Raw genomic sequence first — 23,636 nt, forward strand, 5'->3', positions numbered from 1 at the left:
AGCATGCCCAGTGAAATAGAATTGCATTTTGTTTTGCCTCACTCTGAGTTACTGAATAAAACTAAGCATTAAAAACACTTCCTTCTTGGTATTCTCAGATGGTTTCAACCAAAACATTAAATTCTCTTTAAGTAATGTGAAAATATAACACAAGAATTCTAACTTTGTAATTTTACATTCACTTAATGAATGACCTCCATTTCCTATGGGGAAAGCATTTTCTTCTGCTACTACTGACAGCTCATAGAAGATATACATAGATCGGAAAAAGTACAGAGTCACATTTCTTTTCTCAGAAGATACAAGCTGCCCAGTTAACTATGCCCCCTATGTATTTATATTTCGTTTCACTGCACTGTGCTGGGGATTTTGTTTTGTTCAGATAAAATACCTGACTCCAGTTCTGAATCCACAGGGACTTGATAGATCTTCAAGACAGTTTCAGAGAAAAGTATGAAGATCAAAAAAAGGGAGGGGATGAGAGGGGAGGGACAGCTGGAAGGCACAAGATTTTATATAAAGATATTACACAATTTGATGTACATACAATGGCATACTTCTTAATAAGTTCCTAGAGTACTCAAAAGAAATTCTATACATACAAGTGAGTAAGCATCTGACAGAGCCAGACCTGCAGAATTTGGCCAAAAGACCTTCACAGAAGCACTCTTACATCTTTTTTCACATCATTCAATTTGGATAGCTTATTTCCACAAATCTTCTGCAAAGTAAAGTTAACTCTTTTGACAGTTAACTCTTGTTTATAGAAATTAAGTATCATGTTTATTGTTTTCCCTGCAGCTAGATTCCCTTCATAGGCTTCACATCCGGGAGCAGGTGGAAACTTCTTCAGGGTAAAATATAATCCTAAAGCTTTTTCTCTCTCTCTTCTAAGCTCCCCTCTCTGAAAGTCAAGTAACAAGCAGAAACACCAGGCTAGGACCTTCTAACTGGAAAACTGTCAGGATCTGCACCACTATCAGTGAAATTAATTTTTTAGAATACTTTTAAAAGTAATCTTTAAAATTCTTTATTTTGCTGTTGCATTGGGTACAAGAAGAGTATTTTCATTTTGCACCCTATTTTAAGTTCAAAAAGATGGTTCTCTAGCCCAGACCTTTGGTTTGTGAGGATCAGCAAAAGTCACAAGTTTTCTCCCTAAACCTTTAAAACAGAACACAGACACAGAAAGTAAAATCTCACTGGACTCTGCAAATAAACAAACATGAGAGTCCAATCCCACAAAAGCCTAATCCACCAGTAAGATCTTTGTACAATCACAGCTAATTTACACTTATTGAAATACATAACCAGAAGGCCACTTGTAGTAGCTTCTATCTGCAGCATTCTGAAACCTTCAGCATGCACAAAATCTTTAGAATGTTAAAAGAACTCTATTACAGATCATAAAAGATCTTATGAATGAGGCACAGAACTTACTTCTACCCTTCCAATACAGAAGTTCAAAGTATTCCAGCACTATGCATTTATATCCCCATTTAACTCATACTTGTCTCAAGCCATCTGACATACACTAACTCACAAAACACAGCACAAATGTCTAGTGATGCGGACCTCATGGGTATACACACACGGTATCACAACAGAAATGGAACTCTGTTTCTGAAATCACCTAAAAACTGATGGGTAATTCCTAGAAAAAGAAAGGGAAAGATATCAAAGGGCACATAGAAGTAAAAACTGTTATCTGAAAGAATTCACATATGTAACTGGCCTTAAGGTAAATCTAAAATACATTTACGCTCCCCAGGTGCTTGTTGCACCTTTCAAGAAGCACAAGTCTGTAGCAATATCTTTAACATTCTGATTCATAACTCAAACAAACCACAGTGAATTTTAAATTGATTTAAATTCTTGTTTTCTTCTTAAAATATTAAAATTTTAATTTGACTGAAATTAATATATTAAGACATCTGAACTTACAGCCCAGCCAAAATACCCCTCAGTCATCAGTTTTCCAATAATGTAAGGTGCATGGTACTCCACAGTAAACACTATTTCACTGATCACCTCAGCTGTGCATAAATTTGAACTATGTCTCCACTGGGTGACTGCCAGCATTCTTCATTGTCTCTGTTTGTGGTTCCAATGAAATGTCACCTTCATCCATCTTAGCCTACACTTGAAGAATGCTAGCATTCCCCCATAGTGCTTTTAGAGATACCTGTAGATGTTTTAAATGTGTAATTACTGACAGTTGATCCTTGTGTATTCTCATTAAGAAATGTAATCTGCCCTTCGCTTCCTAAATAATGGTATTCACTTCTTGTCTTGAGCATTACACAAGGGAGATTACACCACCTTTCTTTCTTTCATTTTTAAGTTATTCTGAATAAATCTTAGCTACAATCAGGTCTGAATTGTGAGGCCTGCCAGCCTTAGTATTACTCCTTTAAAACATGTTCCAGTTTGACTACGGACTTTAACAAAGATACATTGTATTTCCTATACTGGAGATGCCCTAAGGGAAACTGCGCCCGGCCAGAGGCAGCCGGCGGGGCAGGGCAGGGCAGGGCAGGGCAGGGCAGGGCAGGGCAGGGCAGCCGTGCTGTGCCAGGCCCGGCCTCTCGGGTGCGAGCCCAGCCGCATCACGCCGCCGAGGAGCGGGCATCGTTCCGCTGGAAGAACCAAGCTCAGGAGATGACCTCTCTTCAGCGAGGCTAAGCCGAGGTGGCAAGACGATGAGAGGGGCAGCGCCTCACCCCTTCACGTGTGAAATGAACAAACGAGGAGAAGCGGAAAGAAAAATAAGAAGGGAAAAACACCCGAGGCAGCAGAGGAGCCCAGAAGCGAGGACTGTCTCACCTTGGTGAGCTGGGCGATCTTCTTGCTCATTTTGAAGTGCAGGTCCGGGCTGTGCTCGGCTCCTAGTCCCGGCGGGGCAGAGCCGGAGCCGAATTTCCCCGCTCCGGGCGCGGATCCGCCGCCGTAGCCGTGCTGCTGCTGCCAGCTCATCCCCGGGGTCGCCATCTTCACCACCGGCCCCCGCAACCGCTCGGCATCCGCCGGCGCCGCTGGGAAGCCGCGCCGAGGCCGCCAACCGCCGTCCGAGAGCTCCCCGGCCGCTGTCCGCAGCCTCCGCGCGCGGCCCCTCAGCGGGCGGGGGGCTGTGGCATCGACCCCGCGGGGGGCCGCTGCGCGAAGCGGCACCGGCCTCTCTCCAGCGGCTCCTCCGTCCCTCCCACCCGGCACCAGGCGGGGAGGCCGGCCAGCCCCGGGGCAGCCCGCCCGGCCGGGGGATGAGCGAGGGGGCCGCCGGCCGTTCCCGAGCTGTCGCCGCCGCGCTGTTTACGCCGCGCAGGTCGCGTCACTCGGCAGCCCCGCCCGCTGCGTGCCCGCCTCGGAGCCGCCGGCGCCGCGCGCGCCTCCCAGCGAACAGGGCGTCCGCCCCCCGTCTGTGCCCGTCGCTCTGCTGCTGCCCGCGGCAGTCGGCCGTTGGGCGATGCTCCGCTTTCAGGCTCTGCTGCAAAGGGGATCTGTCGGGCGTAGAAGGCGTGTACGGGTCTAGGTATATATACCCCGTCGTGGCAGGTCTCGGGGTGCCAGAAGCTTCTCACTGCCTGAAAACTCACTGGGGGGTCATATGGGGCTTAGGACAGAGCTCATCCGTACTGGGACGGCTCCTGGCTCTCTTACGGTGCCCCCTGGATATGCGTGAGGGAAGAAGTGCCATTTTCTCACAGCAGAGCAATAGAACTGTTTGAGTTGGAAGGGGCCTTTAAAGTCCATCTAGCCCATCCCTCCTGCAACGAACACCTAAAGCTAGATCAGATTGCTTAGAACCCCGTCCAGCCTGACCTTGAGTATCAGCCTCCAGTAGTTGTAGTAGTTGGTTGGAAGGAGTAACATCTTAAAATTGAAACGAGTTGAGTAGGTACAATGGCTGCACAATTACTTCAGGCACCCACAGATGGTGGAGTAACCCAGCTTGAGAGGGGAAGGCAGGCACAGGAGTTGGTCGGCCACATTTCCTACAGACACAGCCTCTGTAAACTGCAGATACAGACCACTGAGTTGATGGGATGAGTGCAGAACAAACATCCCTGCCAGGAGAAATTCACAGCCAATTTTAGTGTAAGTTTTCATGCGGAGATGACTGCTCTCTTCTTCCATTTCCAACCTCAGGAGAACAGCCACCGTGTTTAACAATTTAATGTCTCTTTGCTAGGCTCTGGCCTTAGGAGAACATAAATACATTAATGTGGTTGGACATGTTGGATTTCTAGATTAGCAGCCTCTGCACTGATCTTTTAAAAGTCCTTGATATTCTCTATACTTTTTCTCTTTTTTTTCATTTTTTTCTTTTTCTCCTTTTTTTTTTTTTTTTTTTTTTTTCTTTTTATTCTTTTCCCCTCCCCTTTCCCCTGCTCTAAAAATCTCCTATTTGCATGGATTCTTTGTAGGCATACAAATATCAACTGGTAAATGACTAAATCTCCTACTCAACATGGATGCAGGGAAAAAGTATTACCTACAATGTGAAAATGACAGAAACCAGTGGAAAATGAGGCGAGGTTGAATGGGGGCCCTGGGCACTCTAATCTTGTGCCTGATATAGTGAGTGGTAACCCTGTGCGCGGCAGAGGGGTTGAAACTGGATGGTCTATGAGATCCCTTCCAAAACAAGTGATTATATCATTCTGTGATTCTATGGGTAGTGAGGAATATGAGGAAGTCCAGATTACAAAACAGTGTGTCTCAGTCATAGAGGTTCATACTTATGTAGTATGATAAATAACCAATTCAATGTGAATGGGCAGCGCAAGACAGGCTGTGATGCAAATGAGATTCTCTGATGCACAGATGGGGCACTAAAAAGAATGTACAAGTAGGTTTTTCTACTTTTGCATACAGGATATTTGTGAGAGTGCAACTGAAATACTTGCGTTGAGGTCCAGTGTCTGCAATTTCCACATGCCAACACGCTGGAAAAAAATTCAGAAAAAGGGCCAGGAAAAGTACAAAATTTGGGAAAGGATTCGTATATTGGAGGACTTAGTAAACCCAACTGTTTTAAGGAGTCTCAAAAGTGATTTAATCTCATTCTCCAGGTAGCTGCACTGTGTTGAGCCCCAAATTTGCATTGTTCAGAAAATTCTGACACTGATTTATTTTTTTATTTTTTTCATTCTGAGGTGGCCCATTCTGGCAAAGAGAACAAAGGACAGATGGTGCTTATCCAGGCAATGATTCATACAGATGAAATATAAGAGGTAGAAAGAGTATTAGGAGCATCTGTATCAAATATGTGTCCATAGATGACATCTATGAATAGCACAGACTGTTAATTCAGTTTTGTCAAATTAAAAAATAATTCAGTGACTAAGAATGATTTTCCATATGTAGGAAGGTCAAATTACTAATTAAAGCAGCAGACTGATTCCAAAGACTTGGTTTTGGTTAATGGTTTTGTCTGGCTGAATGTGTGACCTTAAGCAAGCTTCTTTAACTCCTGTGCAAAAGAGTACTTTGCTGTACCTAATAATGACTCTGCTATTAAGGAATGTCCAGTTAAAATTACTGCTGCCCTTAGAAATCTCAAAAGTTACAGGAATTATTAGCATTTTCATTTTATATGCACATTTTAAATTATTATTTTTCAAGTAATGTGGTGTTTTGAATTTATCACAATTTCTTCTGAGACAATGAGCTTTACTGTTTTACTTTTCATTTTCTCCTGAGAAATGTACACATTTGCTGTGATTCATATTGGCCCCAAATTATTGTTTTGAAGCATTTTCAAGTGTCTTTCAAGTATTGTTTTGAACCAGTAAAGTATGTTTATTTTTGTCTGTCTTGTGTATTGGGTTGCCAAATATTACATTTTGTCTAGGTGCTCTTAAATTCAGGACGCGATTAAATATAGTATGCCTTTTTTTTTCTTGTCTTCTAGTAGCAGTTTTTGTATTTAAAATGTTTGCAAGCATTACTTTCCACCTTTTATGCCCTTAGTGCTCAGATGCCGACTGCTCAACCTCATTTCCAGTAATTAATTTCCACTTGTAGCATACAACCTGTTTTCTTCATGGTTACTGTTGACAAGAGCAACAGCAAAATAGCAGGGACCTTAGTGCTTTTTTCCCTTGGTGAGATTTCATGTCTGTCAATGTATTAAGGTATGCAGAGATCTCACAGGGTTTGGGCTGAAACCATCCAGAGACAAATGAGGAGACAGTGCTTTGTGTCTGCTGATGGGTACGGAAAAAGACTGAATGAAGCTGGGCTTTCTTGATGTGTATTGCTGCCATAAGAGCTGTAAAGTGAAAACTTTAGCATCTCTTGTCACTCTCTTATGTGAGTGACAGACAGTTTATTTCTATCCATTTTCTCTAAAAGTGTAGGCTCGGTGTAGGAGTGGTCTTGGTGTATATATACATATACGGAAGATTTTTAAGAATCAAAAATACTGTTAGTAAAATTATGCTTTTAAGATTACACTTTTATATATCTGTCATGTATATATATATACATATATGGAAGCATACATGGAAAACTTACCATGACTTTGTAGTTTTGCTTCTTCTGTTGTAAAAATCAACAACTCTGCCTATATGAAAATCTACCTCTACTTTTTTTGTATTTTCCTGCATAACTATTTGTCTCCATCTTTATGTTTGGTACTCATATGTTTCAGTATGTGTGTCTCTTTTCTAAAATAATGAAATATTTACCATATTACCAGAGCTTGAAGTCTAGGAAAGAATTTCATTTAAATTTTAAGTGCTTACGTTAATGTGCATTACAATTTCCATGTGTACAAAATGCTTTGTTTATCTCATCACAGCTTTGACTAAGACAAATGTGTGCAATCACTGTATGCCTAAGTTTCAAGCCAAAGGCACAAAACCCCCTCTCTCCTTTATAAAGTGTTACAAAGACTAAGCTGGCTTTGTAATAATGTCTTTTGACAACTCCAGAGATGTCAGAGCAGCTTTTACAGAAAGGACAATTAATAAGAAATTTGACCTAGCAGTATTTGCAAGTTTATTCTGTTTAATTTGTAAACTTCCATCAATAACTCTAAACAGTGAGTTTTCAATTATTTTGCAAGTATGTATGAGTATAAATGCTTTTTATCACAATTCTCATTTTCATTTAGTGGTTGAATTATTCAAGTATTTAATAACTAAACACTTAAAACATGGAGACTCTTTTAAAAACAAAACAGACATTTGTTTCTTACTGAATGTTAAACCATGCATTTGTTGTAGACACAATATGAGTATATATGTTTATTTATTTTCATTAAATAACAATTCACCATTAAAAAATAACATGAAATCTTAGCTGATATTTCTACTTTTCTAGTTCAAATAAACCGACTAAATCCACAATGTCCTACTTTATGACAAAAACCTCATTGCCAAGGTTGAAGTTAATCTATTATGCTGAGTTATCTGTGTGAGAAATCATATAAAGCAATGTTTTAAAAGTCTGAAAGTAACAAGGGACTCTTCTTTTAGTTGCATTAAATTGTATAAAGAGGGGTGAATTTACTTTTTGATTTTCAAAGGTCAATTAATAGCCCAAGTTATTTTCTATGTTTGTAAACATACTAATGAATAATATTTCAAATAAGCAAATAAACAATGGGCACAAACTGCAATACAGGAAGTTCCATATGAACATGAGGAAAAAATTCTTTACTTTGAAGGTCACAGAGGACTGGAACAGGCAGCCCAGAGAGGCTGTCCTGTCACTGGGCACCACTGAAAACAGCCTGGCCCCATCCTCTTGACACCTTGCCCCTTAGGTATTTATAAGAATTGATGAGATCTCCTTTCAGTCTTCTTTTTCAGGCTGGAAACAACCCATGCCTCTCAGCCTTTTTTCATAAGATAGATGCTCCATGCCCCGATATAATATAGGATATAAAAGTCTTTATAGTCTTTCACATGAACTGCAAAGATTTAAAATTTTAGCTATCCCTTCAAATTTCTTTTTAATAGCTTTTGTCATTTTATGTTGTTCTTTTTTTAAAATTATGCATGTTTTCTCAAGCAGACACACACACACACAAATCTAAACTAGGAAAACTGGCAGCTCAGTTGAGAGAATTTAAGAGGAATAACAAATGGGCAGGAGGACGGAGACAAAAAGCTCTAGTTGTGTAAACCTGGGCCCTTTAGGGTAGTTTTGGCCTTTGCAGTGAAGAATAGGAGGCCAAAGAACTTTCATTTTGGATGAAGTCTGCTAAGCAGGGCCCACACCGGGAATTTCAAAGACTTTAAGGGAACAGCCATTCTTCTTGCTAAACCTGTATGAATCATATTTGTTCTCCACTCCCTGAAACGCAGTAGACCAAACACTGATCTTAATGTTTCAAATCACTCTCTAGATTTAGACTGTAGATAAATTTAGTGATGTAAACAAAGCTTCATTTAACATCTCTGTTCAATTTATTTCAATATAATTTCTCTTCTGTATACATATTTCTGCACACGAAAGCACAATTTTATCAATATTTGTTAAATTTAGTATATTTCTTATTATGTTGACTTTTCTACTGCAGAAGAGGATCCAATTTTGCTTTCTTCACTGGACTGTAAACTTAGCTGTCCATTATGCTGTTATCCAAGGATGTTAGAATATTTTGTTGTTGTTATTAATCATTTTTATTATGGATAAAATGGCAAAAATGACAAAAATTGAAGTATTAATTAATGGATTGATTTAAAATTCTTGATCTGGATGTTCAATCTTTTACTTACTTATGTTTCTCTGAAAATAACTTGGAGACTGTTCAGAGTCAAAAAACAATATATGTCAGTTAATTCAATTAGTATATTTGTGTTTATATTCGTTATGACGAAAGCACTTCTACTGAAAGGAACAACAACCTCTGGTATATTGTCATACCTTCTTCCAGGGTTGCATATATTTCCAGCCATCCAATGGTTACCTCAACCATTTTAAGCACATGGCATTTGCCATGGTGAGCTTGTGGGAGTGTGGTATAATCCGCTTGCCATGTCTTCCCATATAATCATGCTAACTTCTGTAATGCTTCTCTAAGGACATAACTGCAAGTGCTGTGAGTGAGGCTGAGTGGTGTTTAATGTAAGTGTTACAAAACACTCAAAAAGGGGACAAGTTAAAGGAAATTTTCCATGTGCTTTCAGTAGTAACTGGTAAAGATAATTTTCTTATACTAGTATGACCTGCTCAGTTCAGCCCTGATGTTACTTATATATGCAGGATTTGCTCGTACAGACATATAATACCCTTGTTTTCTTCTTGGAGGAAAGGCAGCTTTGTAGGCTAAAATACAAAAATAATTCTGACTGATAAAAACATTATTCAGAATGTTAGTCTATGATAAACAATACTAAACAATTGTGATTGAGAATAAGACTTACAACACTGACCTTCCTGGGAAAATCTGGCTGATGATGTTTGTTGGTTTTAGCATAGTTATTGCCAGCTGGTGTTTATCACATCTGTTATGCATCTTCAGGGAAAAAATCATCAGTAGGGAAAAATGGCTACAGCATCAGCCCACAGTTTAAGAATTGCTGCTCTCAGCAATTTAACATTAAATGCCTGTTCATTATAGGAACACAAGTATAGAGTTAAGCTAAGCTAGGATTTAATTCACTGCTTTCTATGCTGGCTTCCATATGTACTCATTCTGACTTCAGGAAGCCTATAAAAGGCATCCACTCTCACGGATTACATGAATGAAGTGCAGACATTTCTGTCTTCTTGAGGTCATCTCTGGACGGTTGGATGCAATAACTTAAAGCCACATTGAGTGGCAAGTCTTATCTACAGCGCAAGCATGGCACCATATGCTGCAGGACTACCAAGGTTTTCCTTCTCCATCATTGCCAATGGGGTCATTTGGAAGCAGATAGAGAAATGTTCCACAATAGGAAAGTTCAAACAGATGGCTGGTATAGCTCTGATCCTGCCCTCAGGGTTATTCTGCAAAACAACAATGACGACATTTGCAAGCTGTATTTCTCACTATAATGGTATTGGAAACTGAAAGATTGATTGCTTGGAGGGTTTTACTTTGAATGTGAATAATTAATCTCTGACATTGGTTCAGGATTTTCTGGTCCACACAATTATCTTGGGTCTATTCCCTGACATACATGACTTTTAATCGCTGCATCTTGCCAATGAATTTGGGGGGAACTGAACATACATATTTGGACTCCAAAGAGCATTTTGGTTATGCTTTGAGAAAGAAGATAGACTGGTATCATCTCAGAAAATTAAGAGTGATGGATTTATGGTTTTGTTAAAATTGGGTCGAGGCTCCAGAGGCTTTGTACAAGTGTCAATTAAAGATAAAAATTCAAATAAAAATGTCTTTTGTAAAGTTTTCTATCCCCTTCAAATACTTGAAGGCTTCTCTTGAAATGAAATTTTTTGAAAACTGCAGCATTTTAAGATGAATTTGTACATACATGTTGCTGACTGAAAGTTATATTTTACAAAAGTGTTCCATAAACATTATGGTTAAGGGAGGATAAAGAAGAGCACTTAAATCATTACTGATCTCCAGAATCTAGCTATCAGAATGTTGTACTTTGATATAACGTAGTCCCTTGAAACTGATTCTGAAATACTTTTAAGTTTTGTTGACTGTACTGTTATTATTAGCAGAGGTAACGTTTTGAGGCCTGCTTGCCAGTCATCCAGATTTGACTCAAACAGACTTCCAGATGATCAGCAATGTGGATTAAGTGCATCAGTCCCAAAAATATGCCACTATGCTCAAACTCAACACAGCGGCATCACAGCCTGCATCCAGAAAAACAGTGGGGCCCCAGATCTTAACAGGATCCCAAACAGCTCATCAATATTTAAAAATTTGGAAGGGATCAGAGCTAGTGTTGCACAGTTCTGATTCTGGACAGAAGTAAGAAATTTGCTTTGAGAATGAGCGAAGTACAACCTCCTCAAAGTCTGCATTGACATGAGATTCAGTGTATTACACACATAGTTTCATCAAGGGCATAGCATTCTGCTTGGTACATAATCAGACCAGTGTATAAGCACAGAAGTATGTATATTTTTAATTATTATGGAAAATGTTTCTTATTCTGTTGAAAAATGTTCTTGGGAGTAAAAGAAATGATACAGATTTCTCCTATAAATTTAGGAATTATTGCTTATAAAGTTTAGGAGCAGGCATTTTCAACACACACACACAAAAAAATGATGGCTATGTTTTTTCACATATACTTTATAAAACATTCTTGAGCATCTTTTGAAAATTATTATAGTTAGGTCAAGATTGTAAAAATTAAATATTAGTGGTAGTCATTTCTACATAAGCGTTCACTTTTTACTTTATTCCTTAGTTATAAGTGCCCATAATTTCTATAATAAAATCTAATTTACTTGTTTTTTTGGGTATCAGGAGAATAAGCTTGATATCACTAACATTGTTTATATGATAATTTAGTTACTCACAAGAGTTTATCAATTTTCAAACAAATCCATATTTTCAAAATTAAACATATCCTGATCTGTAAGATTGGAACTAAATGAAATATTTAAAACCAAATAAAATGCACACAACACAGCAAGGAAAGTTGCAACATCCAGCATTGGATTATCAAGATTAACTGCATAAGAAATTAATTAAAATAAAAAATTGTGATGAAGTAATGTAGAATCTCTGGAATAAAAACCTTATGGACAAAAAAAGGAATTCACCCCAAGTCTTTATCCACTTAAACTCCAGGATCATAGCCTCAGTTCAGAAGTTACATATTTACCTTTCAGAATCCAAGTAATCTGAGATCAGCTTTTGCATAATATTCACATATTCTACCTGTGTTGCTCCAATAGCAATACCTCCTACGTGATTCCAGGGAAGCTGCAACAGATGCAAAGATCACAATAACACTATTTGATAGAGCAAATTCTCAGCTACAAAACAATTGTACTCATTGACATTCATCAATGCTTGCTGAACACTCATGAGGACCAAACAATGCATGTGAGAATAGTGAGGAGCTGTTTTTCAACATAGATACCACCATTAGCTATGCATTTTCACCAGCAATGAAAAAGTCTGCATGCCGCACTCTTAAAAATCTGCACCAGCAGCGATCACCCACTCTTTCACAGCTGCTATGATAGCACAATTGCTGGAAAAACATTGCCTGTACACTTCATCTTCTATTGGATGGAAGTAAGGAGGCAGCAAATGCGGACTATGTGATGGGTGTAGGAAGACAGTGCAGTCAAGATTGGCAGAGTGTTTTACAGTCTTCAAACTGGTATGGGACTTGGCCCTATCATGTTCCAAGAGAAAGTCTGTCTTCTCCTCTGGCCTTACTGTGGAAGTTCAAGCCTTCAGCTTAATCTCTGTGGTGATGTAGTGATCAGGATTCATCATTTGTCTGGGTTCCAGGAAACCTGGAAGGATTTTTCCTGTCCCAGAAGACACCGCATATCACTTTTCCCACTGAGGGCTGTGTCTTCAACATTTTCTTTGGTAAGGAATCCACTTGTCATCATTCCATGGACTTGGACTAGTAATGTTATCAGCAATCTCATTACTTGAAATGATATGATCCAAGAAACAGTCACTTTCAGCCCGGAGCATTGGTACAGTAGGTCCTGAAAAACTTGCATATAGCATTCTTGCTGTTCCTGTTCCTGAGAATTCGTGGGACGCACTTCTCACAAACTTTGCGATATTGCAATTTTTCATATAGTTTCATATAGTTTTCATATAGCCATAGTTTCCAATGCAATAAAACCAATATTCTGCTCCATATGCAGTTCCCTGGTCATAATCACTGATTTTTGCAAATCAGCTGATTGAGATGCTCTTCATTTCATGGCATGATAGCTGTGCATGGTCAATCATAACATGGCTTGTCCTCACATCACTGTTGCCACTGCTGAAACACACCAATCAACTCCTCACTATTCTCACATGCACTGTTTGGTCCTCATCAGTGTTCAGCAAGCATTAATGAATGTCTATGAGTACAATTGTTTCAGCATGAAGGAATTCAGTTACACACCCTTGCTCCTTAGCACTTCCATGTCAGATATCATTTTGTCATACTGTCCCTACTCTACCACCTGTTGCACAGCAGCAAAATTTAACAAATACTGGTGTTAGTCTTCCACCAACATCTACCTGTGATGATTTGGACCAACATAATGAACTCAGAGGCACAGTTTTCAGAGCAGCCCTCTTATAAGTTAGCTGTAGACATGTGGTATTTCTGGATATTTCTGCTGCCTAGATTTTTATATATTCTGTGACATTCAGGAAATTTTAGAATGAAAGTCACTCCGAGAAATCATAAAGGAGAGCAATGAAGATATTTATTTGAACCAATATGAAATCCCAATTTGAAAGAAAATCAAGTATTTGTAAATTTTATGACATCAATGTCATAATCTTTGTATTTAAAAGTCCTTCACTTCTCTCTAAGTACTTTGAGGAGTGTTTCTCTGCAACTTCAAACACCAGATTTTTGCTTATAAGATTTTAAATCCATACTTACAGTGCATTTGCAATAGAAATTGAGGATTGCCTTCCTCTCACTGAAAATACATGACTTTTTAAAAGATTTTCTAGAATGAATGAACTCCATGTCTATGCAACCTTCATATTCCCATACACAATGCATCTGGCTGCTTCACTTTTTGCCATGGAAGGTTTTTAATGCTAGACTACACTTCCTTGTTTTTGACTACCTAAAGAAATTTTGGGAAATTATCTGGGAAAATAAAGATGCTTCACATACTTATATTATAAATAGTATCACTTCTCCTAAAAACAGCTTAAATTTCCAGCAGTTGGTTTTACTCAGGGGAAAAGCATTTGCCTTTCAGAAGCTTGTTTTTTTTTTCAGAGCCAGAGCTTATGAGGCAGCACAAATAGGTCCAACATAGAAGCAAGTAACTCTCAAATTGGCATCCACCCAAAAGAGAGAACAAGGCCAAGTAGATATTGAGAAGTAAGGGACTGATTCTACTCCATGTAGCTGTCATACAGTGTGTACTCCGGAGGCATGTCAAATTTGCTAGGGCAGGAATTGTAATAAAAATAGGCTCAGATCAACTCCTGCAGAAGTAGTGCAAAAAAGCTTTCTTCTAAAAGATAAATCTCCATAATATTCTACCTTCAGGATCACATCTAATTCATATCTGTGTGTATATATATATATATATATACACACACACACAAAGAATACTAACCTGTGCTTGCCCAACTGGACAGTCATGTTAATAAAAACAATTTATATTATGGTTCATAACTACACAATATGAATATGTAGATAAATGCAGATCATCAGTTTGTACTGATACGTACTAGAATCTGATATGCATACCCCGAAATAAAATTCTTACAGGAAAGAGACTATTGCACAGTCTTTGTTCTATCTTTTGGAAATCTGGAACATCTAAGTCTAGTAAAAGATGCAATTCATATTCAGGGAAAAAAGATCTAGATTTTGTTGTCATCTAGTAGATCTGTAAAGCATGAGAACTACAGGAAGACATACAAAGATTTTTTTCTTTAATTTAAAATGTTTTAATTCTTCATACAAAAATTAATATTTATTTGATCATAATACATAATTCAGCTGCTCAACTCTCATCGAACATCACTCAGGGATAAAAGTGTCTGATTCAGAAATAGTGCCTGCCCCCCGCACAAACTCAGTTTTCATCATGGAACAGCTCCTCTGTAATTATCAGTCAACCTTATAAGATTATCATGCATTCTCATTGTGTTTGCTTTGCCAATTACCTTATATTTTTCATTCTTTTCAGTGATGAATAACGAAGCAAAATGTACCTCTGCCTATTTTTTATTCTAATCCTCACTTTCTTTAGGTAGTGTGTATACAGGTAGTTGAATTGTATATTTCTTGTTAGTCATTTGTAAATATTTTGATGTAATTCAAAGAGTGATATCAGAGCTAAGATACTCCAAATTAGTGTTTGGGTTCATTCCCTCAGTGGTGGAAAAAGAGAATTCCATCTCAACGTGATTACATCATTGTATTTTCTTGATTGCTTAGCTTCCTCAGAAGAAAGAAAAATCTAATTCCAAGTTGTATTTGACAGAACTTGCTTAGCTTTGTGAGATCAAAGAGTTAAGAAAAAAATCACTGAACTTATCAAACAAGGAGTAATAAGATGATTATTTTCAGCTACTTCTCTTATAAAATCAAGATGTCCAGGAAAAAGTTAGCAAAATTTCTATTACGGCATCGAAGGTCTACTGATATCTTCCATTGTGAATTGAACTAGATTTCTCCTCTGCATAAATGTAAATTAATTTCTATGCATGTATCTTAGAATTTCTATAATGTGCTACCTAGTGCACTTCTGTCTTTCTAAGTATCAGAGATCCATGCTAAAGAAATGAATGTTGTGCCAAACACCAAGTAATTTTAAAATCCATTTATAAAAAATTACTTTTAATATTTTATGTAATGTGCTGTTGAAAACACGTTCTTCTGTCATTTTCATAAAAATAAAAGAGAAAGCCATATGCAAAAAAAATGCATGTTTACTCAAGAGAGATGATTATTTCTGCAGCTCCAATTATTTCCATATTTGAGAAAGTAAGTATGAAAAATGGAATGAATTTGACATGGCTGAAAAAAAAAAAGAATAATAACCTCTATTTGAATTCTTCCTCAGTTAGCACAGTAGTGAAGATGGCTTCACCAGATGCTAGACCTAGAACCCACTTAGACAAAATGTAATTTCTTCCTAAAGGAGGAACAGTCTATCAACATTGTTTTAGATACAGAATATTACTGACAAATCCCTTCTAACATACACAGAACACTGCAGAGTTAGTAGTTCTAACAGTGCAGAGCTAATTTAGAACCTGGGCTAATATTATTATTATTATTATTATTATTATTTGCTAGAGTAGCTAGTGGAACTGAACATCGTTTTCTTTTAAAGACAGTTTCAGTTCAATCTGTATCATCTAGAGAAAACTATTTTTACAAAGCTGTTAGAAGTTCTTTCTAGTATCAGTTTCATGTTATGATCCCAAGACAAGCATAGAGAAGAAGAACAGATCCGGGAGACTAATTACATAATACTAAGTTAATCAAGATTTGACATCTTAGCAAGTGAGAAATCCCTATAATAATTTTACATTACTTATTCACCAAGAATGACAATCTCACTATTATATAATGAAACAAAGACTGCTCTTATTCTTGGATCTTGGCATTCTCTCTTTGGTGCTTCTGTACTTCCTAAACACTTCAGTTATAACCTATGGCTCTGTGCAAAAACATCTCTTTTCCTTTCTCAGCTTAGTACAGCTAAATCTTTCCTCAGTTCCCACACTGTGTTAACAAACCAATCTTCCATCATATATCTATAAAAACTTTTTCATTACTGTTTTGTAAGCTACAAATACATATTTTTCTTCTTTGCAACAATTATTCTGTATGCCTGTACAGCATATCAGCATATTTCAAAACAAATGATACAAATTTAAACTTTGTAGGGCAACTTTTAATAAATGCATCCAAAGTTATATTCCAAATGACTGTGAGAAATAATATTTGCAGCATTTTCTGGTAGAATGACAGCTGAAAAGCAGGACTACATATCATTCATAGAAATAATTGATATACGTCTATGGTAATTCATTTTAGCATAACTTAACTCTTCCATGGTTCTGTTTAAAGGCAATAAACTTGTCTAAGAATGAGAGCAATGTCATGTATTATAACATCCGAAGTTCATTTCATGGATTTTACTTCCCCTTACCTCTTGCAAAGAAAAGAAAGCCAAAGTTTCACATAAACACTGAATATTAAAGCAAGGTTATTTTTGCCTGATAGTAGTTCTGCTCTCTAATAGATCTTACATTGTCCTGTGGAATTTTAACATTAGACATCTAATTACTAGCCCGTATCTCCAAGTCAGCTAAGAATTCCTTTGTTAAACCCAAGGGCAATCTACTTCAAGTATGTTTCTGCTAAGTAGTTACAGGCAGATCAATCATTCCTAGACAGCTTTGTAATTCCAAGTAATAATAGATTAATTAGGAGAGACTTTCAGAGACTTTGTGGTTCAACCTCCTACCCCATGCAGGCTCAGATGTGAGGTCGGGCTTTGCCCAAGTGGACTGGAAAACCTCCAGGCATAGAGGCTGCACAGCTTCCCTGGGCAGCCTGCTACACTGCCCAACTGTTCTCTGGAGAGAAGGTTTATTCTTACATCCATCTGAACCTGTCTTGTTTCAATTTATGCCACTCTTTCTTGTCCTGGTATGCACCAAGCCTAGCTCCATCTGCTTGATAACTCCCTTGTAGATATTAGCAGGTTGTTGTTAGATCTCCACTAAGGCTCCTCTTCTCCAGTCTGAGCAACCTCCAATGGTACGGTTGCAAATCCATTCTGACTAGCCTCAATAGCAAGCATCAGCAACAAGCACTAGATCCCATTATTTATAGTTTTTGTTTTGGTTTTATTAAAGCACTATCTGACACGTATGCTGCCCTTGAGTTCCTTCTTTTGTTTGGACCAGTGAATACCACTTTTGGTAAGCAGATGTTAGGGGAAGCAGCTGAATACACAGTTTTTGTCCTGCAACCGCGACGCATATAGTAGTGCCTGACTTACCCTCGTAAAACAGAAACACCCTCCCAGAAAAAAACAATATCCAAAGTAAAAGGTGATATTTCTAAAATAATGATTTAACAAAACACAGCTATTTAAGAATACTGTGCCTTTGCTTTTCTTAATTTAAAAACTGAGGTAATTCTATTGGCAGAGTTTGTGAACAACTGGAGGACAGGATTGAAATAGAAATATGAAATATAATGAAAAACATAGAAACAGATAGACATACGCATGAAGTTCATGCATGTTGTGCAGCATGGTACTTTAGCATGAGATTGGGAGTTTAATATATTCTAAGTAAAAAACAATACCCAGTTCACATCCTAGTGCCACTTGGACTAAGATAAACTAATACCAGAGAATTGGATCTTGTTAGTCACTAATTATCATAAATTTCACTCCTGTGAAATGTTAATTGAGGAAACAAAAATATGTTCACAGTAGTACAGTGCCAACAGAAGTAGCAATTCATAAGATTTCTTGCATAAGAAAGCAAGCAAATTGATTGTACAGAATTGTCCTCCCTGCCCAAATTAGACTACTTCAGTGTAAAAATAGGTACAAAACAAAACCAATAATCATCAATTAATGAAACAAAACCAAAATTAACAGACTAGAGACGGAATTTTAGAAGGTATGAAATGTAATCAAAAGAGAAGAAATATAACAAATGTGACATGATAATGACCGTTGAATAAATGTATTTTTTTCACATAGAATCTTGTGAGAGTTTATTTTGTTTTTTGAGAATGAACAAGCAAGAAGCATGGATAAATCTGACAGAGACAAGAATGAGAAGATAAATGATAATGCATCGGTTGGCAGCCTGCCACTAGCACAGGTATAATTAAAATGTATAAAAAAAAAAAAAAAGGAAAAAACGCCAACACCTGAATAGAGTCTACACTGATGATGGGAATTCCATGTAATGAAGGACTTCAATTACTGGTTAACTTCATGTCTTGAATTTCTTTATAACAGTTCTGATGAACCTCATATTTGGGATTTTAGTTATGCCTTATTTGTAATTACAATAAAGTCTCTCTTGAAACAATTTCCTAAAAAAAGAAAAATCAAAATCAGTTTTTAGTGGGTTCCCACTTTCTCTATAAAAAGTACATCATGAAAATGGAATGGAGTTATATTACAGTTCTTCCATTCAGCTCAACTTGCAAATCAGTAGTTCTAATGAGCTAGTCTGAGTAGATGTAGGTAATACATTTAATCAAATGTATCAAGAATCAAAAAGATTTGAAAATGTGATTTAAATGTTCAGCTCATATTCCAAATTATAAATAAATACTTGATGAGGTAAACGAGCTGCAGAAAAGAGACAAAAGGCCTAAATTTCCTTACTAGAAAAGTCTATCTCCAAATCAGTAATCTCTTGCTGTAAATGGAACTTGAACAAAAGAAATGTAAAAGGCATGCTTTATTTTTCTGGAGAAATAAATTATTTTCATATTCTGACATCATCCTCACCTAACTAGACCTCTTCAAATCAATTACACAAGACATAGACACCAAGACAGTCAGCATCCAAGATCAACAATCTCTTAAACTGAAAAGGTAAAACTTGTTTTTCTTACATAGATATAAAACAGAAGAACTTCTTTCTCTATGGCTCATGCTTCACAACACTTCACAGTACTTGCTAAAAAGCCCAGGATCTACAAGATAAAATCAGGCCATTCAATGAAAACACACAACCTTTCTCATTGCAAAAACACTCTTTTAAACAATCTGATCCAACAGAGTTTCCAGGAAAGCCACTTGCTCTGTCTTGGCAACAGAAAAGTAAAGCATAAATCTAATAGAGGGCTCCAAACATTTTCAGTGATAACACCCACTCAAGATTTTTCAAGGTAACATGATAATTAAAAAATAATAATAGTGTTACTTGGGTGCCTTTTCCTGCTCTAAAACTTCTTATATACCGCTTTCAAATTTCAGTCTCTCTTTGACTTGTCAGAGAATTTTAATGCTGCTCGGTGGTGAATATATAGGATGAAAGTAGGTCATTTCAGTAACCTGGGGCTGTCTTTGCTCTGTCTCAGTGAACATTGTTGGGCCGTGGTGAATGAATTATTTCTTTCCTTGACTGACAATAGAAGGAATTATTTTAGGAAATTTTATGCCCATTTTAGCCTGGTTATATATTATTATATAGTCCCCTTCAATTTGAAGACAGGGGCAAATACAGTTGGCATTTCACCACGGAGACTACCTGGAGGAGTCCCAGAAGAAACAGTCTTTGCTTTTATTCTGTTCAGTGCCTATTTTTATACCTTTTTTCTGTGAACAAGCAGAAAGACCTTGAGCCCAGATACCTCAGTAGCAGGGGCCGCGCTCTGGGCCATCCATCCTAAGGGCGAACAGCTGCGTGACTGCCACCAAGAGGACAAGAAGAAAGCACACAGTATGCATCACGCTTCCGAATGACATTTTGTAGTCTCTTATGAGAAACGGCGGCACCCTGGAACCCACGACCATTTCCATGCCATCTCCGCAGGACGCAGCACTACGCCGGCTGAGCCCTACCAGCTGCGCGCATGAGCAGCGCAGCGCACAGCAGGTGGCTGCTCTCCTCTGCTCTGCTCTGCTCTGCGGCGCTTCTACGTTGGGAAAACCACTCTGCTCTCTTTGCTTTGTAGCCGGTGCTTGTTTGTTACTGCTTCTTGTTACAATACAGAGCCTCTGCGGGGGCCTCAGAAGCGTTCAGAGGTTCTTGGAATGCTTCAATATATCTGTATTTATCAGGATTTTGTTTGTTTGTGGTTTACTTTTGATTTTCCATGATTGGAGCTGAGATGCTTCACCACAGCACTATAGCTTAGTGTGAAGATCCCCAAACTGCCTGTCACAATTTGGTTAATGGTTCTTAAATGTTATGTCTGGAAGGGCTGAACTGGAGCTTCTGTCTGAACAGGACTTGTTTATTCTGACTGATTACAACCAATCTTTTACAATGCATGTTATTTATGAAATGCTTTCGTGTCAGGTCTGATAAGTACCAGGTCCATCTGAAATCTGAAAGAACTAGCCAAATTGAGAAAACAAATTTTTATCAGCTCCAAACCTCTTCTTACTTTGAGGCAGACCACACAGCTTTAGCACAAACAATTGGAGACTTCCCAAATCTGGTCCTTCCATCTCCCACTGCTCTGCTATACAACAGATTAATTTGTTCAGTCATGGTCTAGCTGTGCACCCACCCACTTACAGCTATTCTTATAGAAAATAACTTCCTTTCCCACTGATGCACATAATTTGTGTCTTCTGATAATTGTATGTCTGATACACAGAGAGAAGATAATAATGGATAAGTACTTCAATTTGTTTCCTGACATACAATTGGAATAAAAAGGCTATGAATAAAGTTATGTCTGTATACATTTGTCTAAACAGCAAATAAATACATAGAAATCTTCAAGTACACTATTCAGTAACATCAGTAATTTTCTGACTTTATCACTGGCTGAAATGGCATAAAATGAACATAAATACATTCCATGAATGGAAAATACCTATGCATATTCATAGGTATAATTATGTTTGTAAGTTACATTATACAACACGGGGAGCACAGATGATCCTCCTACTACCACTTTCAATGTTATCAGCCTTTCTCATTCAAAGACATTCTGAATCAGACATTTCTACACATTTGTGATTTGTTTTCTTGTCTATTTTATCCCTAACCGTGCCAATTTTCAGGTGCCCAACAGCAGTTCCTCAGGTCTACAACCCACTGTAGTAAGAACAGCATGCTTCTGATAGTCGCTTTTTCAGTTTCACCTGATGTTATTGTACCAGCAAATGTGCAGATAATCAATCTCTATCCACACTCTCACTGTGTGTCATCATTTGATAAACTACTGCTATATGTAGGTGTGTTTCCTTTCCTGAAAAGTCCTAGCTTAGTTGCTTGCTTATCTGCATTATGGTATGAACCATCCTTGTTGACAGTCTTTGAATCATTCTCCAATTCTGCCACATACTATTTGAGGTGGTGATACTAAGGATGCACACACAACTGTTCAGATGGAAATTAATAATTGATTTTTAAATTATATCATACATTCTGAGTGTTACAACTGGGGAATGAAGGCTTTTTTGTAGATGCAATTAAAATGTCCAAATTACACACTAGACTGTGCTATCCAGTTGTTCTAAAGAATGTCTTTTCTTGCTAAAGGGAACATTCATTGATTTCTGTTTGGTAATACTGAGACTTCAAAAATTCACTGCTTGTAGAGCTTAACAGTTTACTCAAACTAATAAAGCACACAGAGAAGAAAAACAGTAATTAGTCATATATTTGGTATTCAGATGCTTAAAGAGACAATGGGCAAATGCATGCCTGCAAATTACAAGAGTTATTAGACTCTGAAAAACTTTCTGCGAACTCTGGGGAGTACCTAGCAACATTTACAACTTTTACAATTTGTATTGAAAACCTGAGGAACTGAAATACAGAACTTCCATAATTACAGAGCTGTATATTTTCCTATCTACCTAAATTAATCTGAAGTTCATCTATATTCTGAAGTCCCTGAAGAGGCTGTAGACAGTGTGCACTGTGTATTCCATCTCCACACAACTGCCTGACCAGCAGCATATGGCTTCCTTGGGGGCAACTTGAGGGCAGACTCATTAGATGTGTCTGACACTGTGTTCATCAGTCAGGTGTGTTGAAGTGGCTTTATTCCCACATGCAGCAGGTAGATCTAGCTGTGTGAATTCATGCATACAATTTTGAAGTTTACAGAACCCCTCTTCAGAGTTACCTTTGGCAACAGGAGAAAAAGTTCCAGCAGAAATTCCTTTGCACCATTAAGTAGAAGGGTACCTGTTCACATACATAGGTGTCAAGAAAGCATAGCTCATTTTCATGTCCATAAACATGCGCCCTTTGATTTATTCATATTCCATTAACTGATACCATTCACATCTTTTCTTGCATCTTAGAAAGTATAATGTCTTGAGATACTATGAGTGACTGTATCCTACACAGAGTTCATGGGAATCATATAGGTGGAAAGTACAGAGCACATTAAAATTATCGCTAGAAAAGAAGAGCAATGAAAATTTGCTGGCAAATGTAGGTCACTTATTTGTGCAAGCAAGTTTTACAGTTCACTGCCTAACCTCCTGCCTTTTTACCTGAATAGGATTGTGTAGCAAGAACAAAATAAGTATGTGGCACATAGACCGTGTTAATCTTATTTGGATACATTCCTCTAGAATGAAATTGAGATAAACAGCTAGGTAATAAGAAATGTACTGGACCACTAACACAATTAGACCAGTGTAAGTAAACAGGATTAAATAAGTGGTATAAAAGGCCTCAAACTTGCTTAGAACTATTGCAAATATATAGATGTATTATTTGTTAATTTTCATGCAGTCATGTCTTTTAATATTGCATTCTAATGTACAAGCACAAATGGGTCTTTTTTGTCACTATTGTTAAATAGTAGCAAATTGAGTTAATCTTCAAAGGATATTTCTTGCACGTGACAGTAAGGTAATACTTCAGTATCTAATTTTGCTATCAACTTCAGTCACAGAGATTTTTCCTATGGAGACTCTTAAAAGTATATATTTTCAGGGAACAACTTTCCACAGGTGTATTGCAAAAATAGAGAGGTACCAAAAATTCCACAGGTTAGTGCTGAGTTTGCACTTTATTATGAAAAAATAAATGCCATCGTCTTCAAAATATGCACTGATGAAAGACTATGGCAGTGAAAGTAGGGACAGCTCAACAGTGTGTGAATTGATCTATTCCTTCTGCTGGGTACCTTTTCTTCCCGAAAGCAATGCTTGAGGGCCTCTGATACCTGTTCAGGGAGCATGAAACACAGCCCAAGAGAAACCTGTTCCTCAGTTGCCTACTAAAATGTGTGGTAGAGTTTGTGCACGAGTTAATGTTCACACCAAAACCTCCCAGCGTGTTCCTGCCTTTTTGAGTGCCATCATCTCAGTTTGTGAGACATTAATTCTGT

General features: G+C 37.7%; 1 protein-coding gene across 1 annotated transcript in view; it reads right to left on the minus strand.

The window, feature by feature from the left end:
* FAM184A (family with sequence similarity 184 member A) overlaps positions 1-2,991 on the minus strand; it is a 59,243-nt gene extending 56,252 nt beyond the window's left edge. Inside the window, exon 1 of the mRNA XM_042887166.1 lies at positions 2,827-2,991. Within this exon, the coding sequence (XP_042743100.1) occupies positions 2,827-2,991 (165 nt within the window). The remainder of the gene's footprint in view (positions 1-2,826) is intronic.
* Between the last annotated feature and the right edge of the window lie 20,645 nt (positions 2,992-23,636).

This window comes from Lagopus leucura, unplaced genomic scaffold, assembly GCF_019238085.1.
Source record: "Lagopus leucura isolate 7727_CA_CO unplaced genomic scaffold, USGS_WTPT01 Super-Scaffold_73, whole genome shotgun sequence".
In the NCBI taxonomy this organism is placed as follows: Eukaryota; Metazoa; Chordata; class Aves; order Galliformes; family Phasianidae; genus Lagopus; species Lagopus leucura.